The sequence below is a fragment of the Martes martes genome (genome assembly GCF_963455335.1).
Source record: "Martes martes genome assembly, chromosome: 2".
Taxonomy (NCBI): Eukaryota; Metazoa; Chordata; class Mammalia; order Carnivora; family Mustelidae; genus Martes; species Martes martes.
In genome coordinates, this window is record NC_137889.1 from 31,845,954 (window position 1) to 31,861,115 (window position 15,162).

At 43.7% G+C, this 15,162-nt stretch overlaps 1 protein-coding gene across 1 annotated transcript in view; it reads left to right on the top strand.

The window, feature by feature from the left end:
- Nucleotides 1-704: 704 nt before the first annotated feature.
- Nucleotides 705-15,162, top strand: part of UNC5D (unc-5 netrin receptor D) — a gene marked incomplete at both ends in the record, with an annotated part of 232,276 nt that continues 217,818 nt past the window's right edge. The window contains 3 exons of the mRNA XM_080796286.1: nt 705-762; nt 816-1,034; nt 13,800-13,943. Of these exons, the coding sequence (XP_080652412.1) occupies nt 705-762; nt 816-1,034; nt 13,800-13,943 (421 nt within the window). The remainder of the gene's footprint in view (nt 763-815; nt 1,035-13,799; nt 13,944-15,162) is intronic.

The window sequence follows — 15,162 nt, forward strand, 5'->3', positions numbered from 1 at the left end:
CTTTTTTTTTGCTTCTCTCTACTCATCAGTTCCTTAAATTTAGGGGAGAATCATGTCCATTTTTTTAACTTTGAAGAAAGCTAATTATAGGTCCCAAAGTAAAAGCTCACGGCTATCACAGGGATTCGTTTTAGTTTGTCACCTTGGAAGTGAGATTCACAGTATATCGAGGGGAGTGTTGGGGGCAGAGAACGGAGCCGTGGGCCCGCGGAACACATGTGCATTCCTTTTAGAAGAGTCAGTAGGTTGGTGAGGTTTTGGAGAAAACTGTCTAAGGTAGACTACCAGCCAATCTCCAGTTTCAGAGGTAGAGAAAGCAGACAATTTGGAATTCTTTTCACGTGTAGTAAGAGTGAGTATCCTCCGACAACATGGTCATCACTCACGCTCGTTTATGGGAGAACAGAAGCTGTTTCCACCATTATTTCAGAGTCTGAGGCAGCTTGGGGCTCCCATTGAACACCTTGAGATAACCACTCACCAGACCGAATCTTAGTTCAGCCTTAGTTCAGCCTCTCGCCCACCCAGAGGTCTCTGTTCTTTCCGCAAAGACCTGCAGACTCCAAAGCGTGGTCTGAGGGAATCTATTCCTTATTTTCCCGTCTGGTGACCCTGAAGGTGTGTCCAGCTAGTGGTCCCATACTACTTCAGCCTCTAAAGGAGAATTATCTGCACAGGCCTTACAAGCATGCTGTGTGGACAGGATGCAGTATTTCCCAGCTCAGATTCTTGAAGCCAGGAGGGGTTATGTTTTGCATCCTGGTACGTGTGCCGTCAATACAGGCGGTGTCCTCATGGCCTCTTCGATTTTGCAGGAAGTGACAATGGGGAAGCCCTCCCGGAGTCCATCCCCTCAGCTCCTGGGACGCTGCCTCACTTCATCGAGGAGCCAGACGACGCTTACATCATCAAGAGTAACCCCATCGCGCTGAGGTGCAAAGCCAGACCAGCCATGCAGATATTCTTCAAGTGCAATGGCGAGTGGGTCCATCAAAACGAGCATGTCTCTGAGGAGAGTCTGGACGAGAGTTCAGGTAAAGATGAGAAGCCATTCTTAGATCGTCACCTGGTGTCCTCCCATGGTTGTATGGCTGGGGAAAAACTGCGGACCACCCACCGGTGATTTATTTGAATGACTACTAGTGAAAATTAGTAACATAATTAATATAGTAATAAACATAATAATATGATTAATATTGAATGAATATTAACATCATCCGGAAATATAAGGTGCTACCATACACTTGCTTATTTGTTTATTTATGTATTTATTTATTTATTTTAATTCAATTAACCAACTTACAGTACATAATTAGTTTCAGATGGAGTGCTCAATAATTTATCAGTTTCGTGAAACACCCAGTGCTCATCACATCGCGTGCCCCCCTTAATGCCCATCTCCCGGTTACCCCATCCCCCCACCCATCTCCCCTCCAGCAGCCCTCAGTTTGTTTCCTAAGGTTAAGAGTCTCTCATGGATTTTCTCCCTGTCTGATGACTTCCTATTCAGTTTTCCCTCCCTTCCCCTATGGGCCCCTTCCTTGTTTCTTATTGTATGTTTAAATGACTGCACAGATCTTTGGCTAACCTATTCTCTATTCTCAGAGGATAAAGGGGCATTTTTATCTCCCTGCACTATATAACTTTAGCACCCAATTTTGTATGAAAGCTAGTATCCTCACAAGAAATAAAACCTACCAGTCAGTGCTTTCATTTTCTCAATTCTAAATATCTTGGAAGGCAAATCTTCCACCAAACACCTTTTTTTTTCTTTTTCTTTCACCAAACACCTTTTTAAGCAACATAATTTCAGTTTCTTTAATCTTTCCTCCTAGATGTTATTCTTGTGCACATCGTTCTCCATGGTTGTGGTTTCTCAGCCTCCTTTAAGTTCTTTTGATTACTGTGTAATGACAGAGCCCCAATTTGATTGCCAAATTTGAATAGTATCTCCAGTATGAAAAAATTGAGGGACCCTCTTTATTAATGTGGCTGACTTGGGCTTATGAGTGGTGATGATGAGAATAATGATCATAGTGCTAGTGTTTATTGAGCACTTACAGTGTGCCAGATCTCATCTAAGCATTTGACAGACCTTATCTCACTGTCCTTCCAGCAGCCCTCTGGGGTAAATGACATTATCATTACCTTCTTATGGATAAGGAAATGAGACTCAGATACATTAAGTAAACTACAGGTTTGTGCTGGATCTGAAAGCAAGATCATTTGACTTAAAACTTTAGTCAATTAGTTGCTAAAAATTAGCAAAATTTAGGAGCGCCTGGGTGGCCCAGTTGGGTTAAGCATGTAACTCTTGATTTCGGCTCAGGTCATGATCTCAGGGTCATGGAATCAAGCCCCATGCTCAGCAAGGAGCTGACTTCTTCCCTCTCCCTCTGCTCCTCCCCATGCTTATATTCTCTCTCTCTCTCTCTCTCAATAATAAGTAGATCTGAAAAAAAACTTGCAAAACTTATAACTTGTTAAAATTTAGTGTGTAACAGAAACAGTATATGCTTTTGAACTTTGGCTCCTCAGACTAACTGAAAATTTAGCCTCACCCTAAAACCAACCTGCTCTCAGCCTAGATTATTGCGCTTAGTCCTCACTCACTGTCTAGATAACAGATTTTGAAGAAGTCAAAAAGCCTGAGTATAATTAGGAAGTTTCCAGTCAGCTTAGTTTATTAATTATATGCCACTGCTACTCGATTACTGGAGGCCTTGCAGAGTGTTCCAGGAATGCTAAGATGCAAACAGTGATCTCTAGGACTTTATACCTGTTGATAGGTAGAAGTCCAGTATACCCATAGTGCACTTAACCTGTAGAGGATTAAAAAAAGATTATGCCCAATTAGGATTATCAGGAAAAGTGTGGAAGCTGTAGCTGACATGTGGATGGGTTTCAGCACATGGCTCCTCGTTTTCCATCATGAGCCTGTTTCATATTCCTGTTTCTCAAGTGTGTAATCCCATAGCTATCCCATTGGGACTTCTTTATCCCTCATCATTTCTGCCATCTCTGTGAGGGCTAATCCTTTATTCTAGGCCATGTTTCTGGCACTGTTAAAGATGAGTTTATAGCAACTGAAGACATAGAGATATACATTACAAGGTATAGTCTCCCTCTTAAAAAGAAAAAAAAAAAAAAAGATTTGGCACAATCAAGGCAAAGGAGGAAGACAAATCAAATCTTGGTGTCAGCAAAGTTTCTTCTTCTGTGCTCCCAGGGTTGGGATCTTGGATACTCCTTGTGTTGGGAGAGACTGGTTCACACACAAAGCAGCCCCATTTATCTTGGTGTGAAAACTTCAAAGGAGGTCTCTGAAAACTGGGAGAAGACAATGAAGGGAACAGCATTTACCATGGGAGCAAAAGTCTGTAAAACAGTGGGAGAATATGAAAGGCTTATATATCTTATATTCAATTAGTCCAACTGGAAAGGACTCAAGTACCAGGGCGCAGTGAGGCTCTGTGTTTTATTGTCAGATGCTTCTGGCCTAGATTTTGTCCAGTAATGAACTCAAAAGAGCAGAATCCCATTGGGTCAACTCTAAATGAAGGCTAGGAAGAACACTGAAAAATGGCCGGGTATTTTTTGATACCACTCCTAGAAAATCCTATATCCATTCTCCTAGAAAGACCTTTTGATAAGTATTGCAAGCCAATTTAACGCTGTGCCCTCTTGTAATTTTGCAGTGTTGTGTTTTGCTCTTGCTTCCCCCTTTTAACTCCCCTGGCATTGCTAGGCAACTCCATGTCTTGCAGATAGCAGGGCTGATTACATTCTCTGTTTCCATGTAAAATCTCCCCTCTCCACTTAAAAAAAAGGGGGGGGGTTGGGAGAACAAAAAGACCAATAAAAGTCACAAATTTCAAAGGAACTGGGAAGAACACAATTTCATAAATGACAAAACCTGAAGAGATTATATATACCAATTTTTTTGTGGAGAAAGAACTTATATTTTAGCAGCTACCTTTCTGAAAAGAACTTAATAAGCACAACCTTTTCTTCCAAGTCATTTTGATTGAATCAATAGGGGGAAAAAAAAAGCTGTCTCTCCCTAAACAGTTTTCTTCTGTACTTAATGAAAATTGCTGTCTACTACGCACTGCAATTATGTTTCCTAAGGTCGGTATTAATAGAGGAATAGTGGAAAGTGGAGCAAGATGAGTGGAGATGGTGTACGCCAGACCAATACATAAGGGCAAATAAGGTTGGAAACAAAATGGCCTCCGGTATTGAAAAATAGATGCATTACTTCCCTTGAGCTCTTCAAGGCTGAGCTCGAGCACAGGACTTGACTTAATGGCTTTTGATTGAGTTTGCAAAATAACTCCTGCCACTCCAGTAAGAGGGAAGGATGCCAAGAGACGAAGGACGGTAGGATCACATTTGAGCGGAGGTAGAGAACTGTGTGTTCTTGTAGGAAGTTGGTCGTAACTGCTTATGTATCTTTGGCCAACATGTTCCCTGTTTCAGCACTCCCAGAAAATTTGGATATTCTTTTTGCTTAACGTTTTCTTCCTTCAAAGTACTAATGGGAAATGCATAAGACCCAGGAGTCTTTGGAGTAGACACGGAATCTTTTGTATTTCCAAATTGGAAGCAATAAGTTCTTGCAGTTGTTAAAGGCTGCAAACTGCCTTTGGTCTTTCTGGTAATTTGGCCCCGTCATCTAAGAGTTCAAATAAGAAGAAAAAGGATTGTGTGTTTTCACGCAATTTAGCTTGGAAAACCCAGAGCTAGAGTTCTTTCCTGCAAAAGGCACAATTTATTTGACATGAGTTACTGTGTTTGCACAGACATGGCTATACCTCTTAGTAATGGACCCTTTCAGTTCTGTGCACAAGCCAAGGGTCCTCTCTCATTTGTTCTGCCTCATTTCATTTGGAAATATGGGAACTCTTCTTCCTGGTGTTTTTCCTCTGTTAACATCTGGAGTTGAGAGGTAATCCCAACCCGGGGAATCGCGCCCCTGAGAAACAGGCGGGGAGTGTTCAGTACCAGAGAAATTAAGAGATTTAACATAACAAACAGGCAGACACACACTCAAACACCCCCCGAAAAACAACCAGCGAGAACCAGCAAAATACGTCCTTGGCAATCAAGTTAATGCAGCCTGTGGGAAGCGCGAGTTATCAATAAGCGAAACCACTTCTTTATTGTTCAATAAAAACAGGGGTTCCCTTAACAACGCTCCATGGCTCTTATCTTATTCTACCTTGGAGATATTGAACTCTAATGAGTGAAATAATGCGTATTCCAATGTGTTATGGGAAAAGTCTCAACTCCGGTAAACTAATATTTTTCTTCTTAAAGAATATCATTTCAGAGCTTTCATTGTTTGTGATTTCCTTCTTAAACAACTGGAGTCCCTCTCTGGGGATAAAAGGTTAATGGATTGTGTTGAGAAAAGGGAGAAGAGTAGAAATAAAAATGTATTAAATCTTTAAAGTTTGTATCCAAGAACTTTGCTGTGCTAGTGATGGGGATTTGAATAGAGCTTTTTCCAGAAAACCATTAATTTTCAAGTTACCTTCGATGATTCACAAATCACCAAGGTACATTTGGGAAGCATATATTTTAGTTCACATAACGCAGAAATAATCCATCTCTCAGGTGTTCCATTGACAGTTTGTGGGTTTAAAACTCACTTTTATAGAAATGTTCTTCCATCCCACCAAGATTTCATCTTGTTCATCGCTCTGCTTCTCAGAGAGGACTGACCTATTCTTGCAAGGTTTTTGGGAAAATAGTATGAATTCTTCCCCAAACCTGTGACGGAGTGTGAAGACCTTGTTTCTCGTGTCCAGTTTGACCTTAGATACAAAGAGTTGGCGTCCATTTGCACTCACTCCATCCTTGACCGAGATGGAAAGCAGCTCACCATTTATGTAATTGTTAATAACAATTCCTGATAGGGACTGGCGGTGATGTAAACACTAAATTCTTTACCAGTGCCTTCGGACTTTCCCCATTTTTTCTCTCCATACGACACTCAGAAGTAAGTTTGAAGTAGGAATGATAAGAATCTAAAACCCTGAAGACAATAGTGGTTAAGAGCATGTGTCATCAGTATTAGATGGTGCCATGTTTGTTTGAAATCTGGCTCTCCCTTTATGGAGCCTTTCTGGTACATATGTTTCCTAGCTGCCTTGTACCTCAGTTTCCCCAAGTGTAAAATAGCCATAATGGTATCTACCCCATGGAACTGTTTTTTGTTTGTTTGTTTTTTAAAGATTTTATTTATTTATTTGACAGACAGAGATCACAAGTAGGCCGAGAGGCAGGCAGAGAGAGAGAGGAGGAAGCAGGCTCCCTGCTGAGCAGAGAGCCCGATGCGGGGTTAGATCCCAGGACCTTGGGATCATGACCTGAGCTGAAGGCGGAGGCTTTAACCCACTGAGCCACCCAGGCGCTCCTACCCCATGGAACTGTTATAAGGATTACATAGTCTGAGGGCCTGGCATCTAACAAGCGGTCAAAGTTAGCTTTCAAAAGGATAAATTTAAAATGGCGGCTCTTTCTTTCTTTCTCTCTTCCTTTCTTTTTTAGTGGAGCAAGTGGCTGTTGATTACTTTTCCAAAAACAAATAGAAAATTGGGAACTTTTATAAATCCAAAAAGACAAAAGGATTGATAATATTAAGAGGCAAATATTGGTCTTTCGTGGAAGAATTTGTTCCTGGCTTGCGTTTCATTGCTTCCTTTTGCCCAAGCTTTGTTATTCCCTGAGCCAATGGTAGCACTGTGGGGGGTAAAAGTATGATACAGACCCTGGCCTCAGGGCATGATCTACTCACAGCAGGTAATCTGAGTGACTGCTGGAAAGGAAAAGTCACTGATTGGGGCGGCAAGGTTGGAAATCATGACTGTTGCCCACGAAGCTGTGAGTGTGATGTCTGACGGATCATTCATGGGGTGCTGTCCTCTAAATAACCCTACTGTGTCTACTCTGGGCTCCTGAGTCTCCCTCTCTCTGCTATCAGACAACACTATCAAGTTAATTTGCTTTCGTCTGCCAGACACCTCTGTGCTGATTAATTCTAATCTCTGGTGTGGAAGAAACTGGAGAGCTTGAGCGTATTCTGAGTTTCTGTACTTAACACTGAACTTGTGGTGCTTCTGAGGAATCCGTGGAGTGGTTATTATCTGGGGGGAACTAAAGAGTATTCATTAGGCATCGTGCACATTCAAAGGATTACTATTTTTTTTTATCAAAATACATTTTAATCTTGTTGCTAGGATGAAGTGGCAAAAGACATTTAGCCCTAATTAAGCATCTGCCAGTAAAATGAAATATGGTTCTACCTTTTAATTATCTACATTTAACATACTATTTTCAATAGCGTGTTGGCCTGAAGAGATCTATGGTCCCCAAAGAAATGGAGGCACGCTTCTGTGAAAATGCTTCCCTGATATCTCAGACTTTTGAAACTTCAACTCCATGTCCCGATTCATGTGTCCTTACAAGGGCCTTGCTTTAGATGTCATTCTAACTACATAAGGGGAGAGACTTCTAGTCCCAGGTGGAATGAAGCTTCTAGGGCCAAGAAGAGGTGGGAAGCCACTCCCGTGTGGTCCTGAGCCATCTGTACTCCTACCATGGTGGTTTCTTGCCGCATTGTTGGGGCACGTCGAGAGGTCTCCTCCTCTAGCCTGTAGGCATCTCCAGGGCAAGAATCTTGAGCATCAATCTTTAAAAAAAGGTGGGTGGGGAGGGGTGTGCCTTGTGGCTCAGTGGGTTAAGCATCTGCTTTCATCTCAGGTCATGATCCTAGGGTCCTGGGATTGAGCCCCAAGTTGGACTCCCTACTCAGTGAGGAGTCTGCTTCTCCTCTCCCTGCTTGTGCTCTCTCATGATCTCTGTCACTGTCTCTCAAATAAATAAATAAAATCTTAAAAAAAAAAAAAAAGAATCTCAAGCATCTACTTTGTCACAGTATCTTCAGCTCCTGGACAAGGGACGGGCAGTAACTGGGTTACTGTTTTCAAATAATGTATGTTGCCAACTGTGTAACATCTTTGATGGGTTTCCTATGATGTGGGGACCCGTGGCAAGATAAGAACAGAAACAATAACGTGGTGTTAGGAAGAAATAAGGTCATGCATGCAATGGCACTAGTAAAAGTCAAGGGCTGTAGAAAGGTATAATAATCAGTAATGATAATAGTGATGTTATTCAAAATACGGGGAAGCTTCTCATTGTGGAAGCCTGCTTTCGAGCCTCTAGCCCTGGACGTGGAAGAGGCCCTTGTCAAAGTGGTGGACTCCCTTCCTCCAGCAGAATGGGTTGTTTCCTGTCTTCTCCGAATACCGTGGAGTAAGGAGGGACTATCTCAGAGGGGACTGAGACACTTCAACAAATGACGGTTCATTAAAGCAAGTTCCTGAATAAGAGATGGTTACTTTTTAGGAGGAGTTTGATTTTTTTTCTTCTCCTCTTCTGAAGAATTGAGAAAGGATCTATGCTACTCATGAAGCTATACTGGAAATAGGTGGGTGGGTTTTTGTTTGTTTTTGAGCTCTGTGTACGGAAAGCAATATCCTCATTCTCCTGGTGAACCAACTGCAATCGCGAAACACTACGACGTGGAAAACGAAGCACGGGGTTGGAGAAACGCTGAGCTACACTGGTCCAGGGAAAGCGCCTCCGAGCCTTGGATGAAAAAACAATTCACCAAAACCTGGTTTGCTAGCTTCTGACGTCTTCCATGTGGTTTTCAGATATGAATGATATCTCTGAGGAGGAGGAGGGGTCCTTAACTTCCCGTCTTCAATCTGGTTATCCAGTGTAGTTAAGCCAAGCATTACAGAGGGACCACTGAAAGACTGAAGGATGAGAACCTGTGAGGGGTGGCAAGTGTCAGAGAGCTGGGTCTGATTCCTCCCCAAGTGCCCATCACCAGGTGTATGTGAGAGCAGGTTGACAACCGTCCGCATGGCAGGACGCTGCCTCGGGGCTTTGTGGAAGTGTGCTAATGAGCAGTAGATAAAAAGCATGGGACAGCTGTTAGGCACCAGGCTGCAGTTGGCATGGTGCTGAATGTTCTCCTCTTTCTTTTCCACGCCACAAGTTAAGACTAAGGCTACAGAGCCCTCTTATTAGAAGTTGGCCGGGAAGAAATGATTTTCCTTCTTTTTCTCACAACATCACCCTCCCCGCTGTCTTCTGTATTTCTCTTCTTAGAACACTAAAGCGTCTTCCTTCAATTAGTTTGAAAATTCTGTAACTTTTAGTCTCCCAACAGGATTAGACCTGCTAAGAGTAACTAGTGTTTTCCATCTGATAAATAAGGGGATTACAGCAATAACTGCTGTCAGCATTTTTCTCATTTAAACAAATAAAGCTGACAAATGATGAAGTTCTGTGCTGCTCTGTTATATTTAGTACACGCAGAGCAATTATTCATCCACTGCCAACGTTAGTCTCCGTACAGCTGAACCATCCGACGGCGGAGAAAGCTGATTAGCATATCAGTCCCATAGTCATATTTTTATATTCTGGAAGACTCTAGTCCACAACAAAGGCTGATGGTTATAATTTACACAATAATTTAAAGGGTTGGACTTTTCCATGCTTGTTAGAGTTGCACGAGTTCTCGGGGACAGTGGGGCTCTTACTTAAGAGACATCTTCCGTCTGCCTGGGATTTGGGCGCCCTGCTAGCATTTTCCACGGACAAGTTAGCTGTCATCTCCGGAGGTCTCGGAGTGGATGGCCGTCTCTGCAGCCCCCGCTGGAAGAACCGCGGTGGAGGGAAGTGGGTGGAGATGCCCTGAAGTAGAGCTGCTTCCCATAGATGTTTGTCACGCGCATCGTTGTGGGTGCGTGCGTGTGTGTGTGTGTGTGTATATCACTAGACAGCTAGAATGGAGATTTTGAGAGAGGATACACTATTATAAATTTTTTTATTCAGTAGAATTTTTTCTTTCGTGGTAGAGATAAGTATAATAGAAAGTATTCATGGTTTTCCATGAGTTCTTCTAGAGGGAGTGACTTGACAAGACTGGAGACTTCCTGTGCGAAGAAGGCCTCATGCAGACACGGGGTCTGGGGGTGATGCCGTACTTGGGGCCTCTTAAAGAAGCCTGTTGTCCCCAATGCTCCCTGCAGGGGAAATGCACTGTGTTTAGAAATAGTTGGGTTATATTCATTTGGCTTCTCCAGTCCCCCGGGAGAGCCTCTGAGAAGGACTTGTAACTGAGCCATCCTAACATTGAAACTGTGACTTCCACATGGGCGTTCACCGGCAGTTAGTCTCCTAAGATGGTGGTGGGATCAGTGAGGACCTTCGCGGGGACCGTCAGTGGTCTACAGTTTGTTTCCCAAAGCAAATATGCAGCTGTCTGTTTCTGTGTCCGTGTGTCTGTGTTTAGTTTCTGTATCTGATGTCTTGACATCTTGGGGTAGGGCTGCTCCTGGAGGGACTGTCCAGCCAGAGGGCTGGCTGATTCCCAGAGAAAGCCAACAGCTGGCCTCTGAGAGTGCCTTTCATGTGCAAACCAACCAATCCAAAGCTCATCCCCTTAACCACTTCTTGTATTAAGCTCTTAGACTCCAGGGGGATAGTCCCCTGTCCTCATCCTCAGCACCAGGTACCTAACAGCAAAGGACAGCCAGAGCCCACTGAAATTTTACAAAGGAGCTGATTCTAGGCCTGTTTGCCCAGCCAGTTCCCATGGGAACCACAATAAAGGCTCTCGCCCCTCTTTTCCCCATACCCCTCTACCTCCTAGTGTCCCCAGGTGGTCCTGTGTGGTATGCTCTGAGTGTAAATGTCTGCTTTTCAGGATGGTCGTTTCCATTTGGTGTGCATCTTACCATACCTCAGTGAAACAAATCCCATGTACCCTTAAAACACTGTGTGCCTAGGGGTGCCTGGGTGGCTCAGTGGGTTAAGCCTCTGCCTTCAGCTCAGGTCATGATCCCAGCGTCCTGGGATCAAGCCCCGCATTGGCCTCTCTGCTCAGCAGGGAGCCTGCTTCCTCCTCTCTCTCTGCCTGCCTCTCTGCCTACTCATGATCTCTGTCAAATAAATAAAATCTTAAAAAAAACACAAAACACCATGTGCCTAGGTGAAATCATAGCAAGTTTTGATGTTTCGATGTCAAAACTCCCTACTTCATAAACAGGATCATCCTGAACCGTCTTGAAGGAGGTGTTTGTCTCCATTTCCAACCTAGATGAAGCTGGTAATTTAGATGTTCTCATAAGATGGAGAAAGAATAAATACATAGAATAGAATAGAATAGAATAGGTCCCCATTAGCTTAAACACATTTCTAGGGGCGCCTGGGTGGCTCAGTGGATAAAGCTGCTGCCTTCGGCTCAGGTCATGATCTCAGGGTCCTGGGATCGAGCCCCGAATCTGCCTCAGCATCCCTGCTGAGCAGAGAGCCTGCTTCCCCCTCTCTTTCTGCCTACTTGTGATCTCTCTGTCAAGTAAATAAATAAAATCTTAAAAAAAAAAAAAACACATTTCTAGATTTTTTTAAATTTATTTGCGAAAGAGCAAGTATGAGCAAGCAGGGGGAGGGACAGAGGGACAAGCAGATCTCTCAAGCTTATAATTGAATGCTTCTCTGAAAGACCCTCGATTCCTAAATGGTGGGCATAATCTATCTCAGTAGGTCCCTTCACCCTGTGACAGGACCTCTGACACCTGGGTGCAATGATTTGGTGTTCTCTCCCTTCCCTTGCACTAGTCAAAGTAAATCATCCACCGTTTGCCTCAGATCAAAAAGAAAATGAAGACAGAAGCCCTCTGTTCGAGAGCCCAGCTCCTTAGTTTTGTTTATTTCAACTTATTTTCGAATCCCCAGCCTGTGCAGCCACGCTCCGATTTGCTTCCTGTCCTAACCACCCTGCTTTGTCCGATGGCGTGATTTTGATTCTCCTGGTCTCTTTCACCCGCCAACCCCACCTCTCCTCACCTTTTCCTCCCTCTCATACTTTGTATTTTTTTAAGTGCAAAGACGAAAACACCACCGCCCTTCAGAACCCCTCTAAGGCTTCTTTCCTCTTTAGTGTGGGGCACAGCTTTTGGGACGCTCACATCTCTACCAGGCAAAAAAAGGCTACTTCTGCACTGGCCCAAACTGGGAAACATGGCTTGTCAACTGTCATCAGGATGATTTTCTGTATGTGGTCCCTCCTCAGAATTGAGAGAGTCTAACTCCCATTCCCCACGGTGATTTATGTGGTCATAAAACTCTCTCTCATCACACACTGTGAGTAACATGCTGTGGATTGGGGAGAAGGAAGTGTCTCCTCAGCCTTGACCAATCCTACACCCGTCTTCTTGTTCTTTAAATCCTGTCACCACCCAGGATAGAATCTCACTCCACCTCCTCCATTAGGAGCCCCCGGCTCATTTAATTACACTGATGATTCTGTCCTGTGAATTCCTTTTGACTTTAAAGGAAAAAGCACAATTGTGCACCTAATTTTTCTTTAAATGTTCTGCATTAGTCTTATTTCCATAATGAAGTATAAGCACCTAAAATACAAGGACAGAATTTTAATTTTTGAGACAGACCTGCACGTGGCGCTGTGTTTTCAGGATGTTTTCAGGAAGACAGATCCAGGTTCAAACCCCAGATCTGCCATCATCAGACCGTGTAACTGCGGACGAATGAATTCATCTAAGGCGGTTCTTCGGTCTGCCTAGTGGGGATGCGAGAGTTTCTCCTGCATCTGTCTGTTGTGAAAATGTAGTGAGTGACGAGGTTAAAGGCTTATCCTGATGCTAAGTACATCTGCGGAATTCAGTCCGTGTGGACTCTTTTTCTCCCACACCGCCTACCCCAGGGCAAGTTACAGCCTTAGCATGCTGGCTGGACAGAGCGAGCACACGGACTGTCAGGGCTGCTCTGTGGCTCGTGATGACGGAACTGGTATGAGTAGTAAGGAGTGTCCTCTTTTCATCCTTGGCAGTCTGTGCAAGGTGACTGCTGCCCAGAGCGAGGAAGGCTGATGATCGTCCTTCGTCAGGGGGTTGGAAGAAACTCACACTCCCTTGTAAGAAAAACCCAGCAGGTTTTCTAACTTCTCAGGAGGATACAAAGTAATGAATTATAATAATAAACATTAAGATTATAATAATAAACATGAAGGCTGTCTTAGTTCTATCTTATTTTGCACACGTAGCCTCAGCTCCTTTTCCAGTAAGAGCCTTTCCTTCCTTCCCTACCGGATGGCCCCTGCTAGAGGGGCTTCCTGGGCTCTCGTGACAGGGCTCTGAGACGAACGTAGTTGAATTTGTCTGTGTCGCATTTGTTGTCCGAAGCTTTTAAAACCGAGGCTTGGCCTTAACTGGGTTTCCCTGCCCGTTCGCACATGATCACGGCTCCCTCTTCCTCCTAAGCCACACTGCTCGACCCCTGCCTGCTGCCGTGTCCAGGGGGAGGGCCATTTAGAACCACCTGGAACTACATCTCTGGGGTCTGTGTGTTGAGGCCTCTTTACCTTCTAGAATCCCAGCAGTTAGTGATACTACATTCCTCATCGTAGGTTTCATCCTAAGCAAGACCAAGAAGAAGCACCAATTGAGATCCTGTGAAAATTATTATATTGTATTAGACCCACGTTGGTGGGTAATACTTCACACTCCTGCTTTCCAGCCTACTCAGCTGTTGGAATTTAATTAGCAGCAATATATTATTGTCAGAGTAATTAAAACCTCGCCTTGATTAAAAACAGAATTGTGTAATTAACAGGAAAATGTTTGGCTAGCCTTAACTTTCTGATCGGAAACTGCAGCGGCCTCAGTGGATGTACTCTGTCTCCCCACCAGGCTTGAAGGTCCGGGAGGTGTTCATCAACGTCACCAGGCAGCAGGTAGAGGATTTCCACGGGCCAGAGGACTACTGGTGCCAATGCGTGGCCTGGAGCCACCTGGGGACCTCCAAAAGCAGGAAGGCCTCCGTGCGCATAGCTTGTGAGTACATTCGGGGGGGATGGTCTTGTCTGGTAGGAGCGGGGGCCAGAGTTCAGTGCCGCCAAAGAGGGGCTTGGGATGCGTTGGGCGCTTCTGTAGAATAGAGATTAGCAAACGTCAAGAAACGATCAACGATTGCTATCTCTGTTAAATTTACTCTTTTAAAGTTGTATTTTAAATGTTTGATAATTTCCTCTGGAGTACAATCAGCCAATCAGTTAGGCGAAAACATTCTACTCAGACCCTCAGAGTACAGGTGTCTCCACAATGCCAGGAAAATCGGTTCCTGGGAGGAAAAAAACTCAGGTAAATGGGTTCTGCTGTTCGTTATCAGTGACGAAGTTCAAGGGGCATTGATGGAAAGAGGTGAGCAGTGACTGTTTACTGCTCTACCAGCAAACCTGCAAAAATAAGACATTAAAGATTGGGATTTTTATAGCCTACTATTAAACCTCTTGTTTCTGAATCTTAAAACATGGAAATGGGGTTTAAAACTGCATGTGTTTGACCCACGGAGAACTACAAAAAAGGAAAAAAAGAAGAAAAAAAAAGACACTTGAAGAAGGGAAAATTTAAAACAAAAAAAAAAAGAAAATTGCTTTTCTGGAGAGTCCAAGATTTCATATTTCAGCATCAGTGTTTTTATCACCTCAAACATATTTAGAAGTACAGGAACTTCCTTTCACCTCCTTTAAGATGTCTTCATTCCCCTACCCCCATTATCCCACCCCGATGGGTCCCCATAAAACCTCCTTTGTGAGCCCAGGAGTGTAAAAGCTCCTCTGGAAAGAAATTGAGAGAAGGAGGGCAGACTTGGTTATTGTTGTTTTATTCAAATGCTGCCTTTTGAGAGTGCCATAAAGAATACGGGACAAGGGGGATTTATTTGAGGACTCAAGGAATTCATAGCAGATGTCTATGGTTTAGGGATTGAGAATAGGAATGAATTGCTATTTGCAGAGACATTTATGTTTCTTGGGAAATGAAATCTTCTTCTCAAAATATGCATTTCACCTTCACTATACTGGCAATTTGGGAGGCCCTTTCCTGAGTGTTGACTGGGCCCTAGTAGGCCAAGGAGAAGAGGTCATTGCGTGAGCTGCGCTCTTGATGTAAGAGCCACGGGAAACCATTTTCCTATAGTTCTTTAGTTAGTTTTAGCCAACAAATATTTTATGACTCTCAAGTGGAGGTCAGCTGAGAGTGGGAAGAGTCTGTT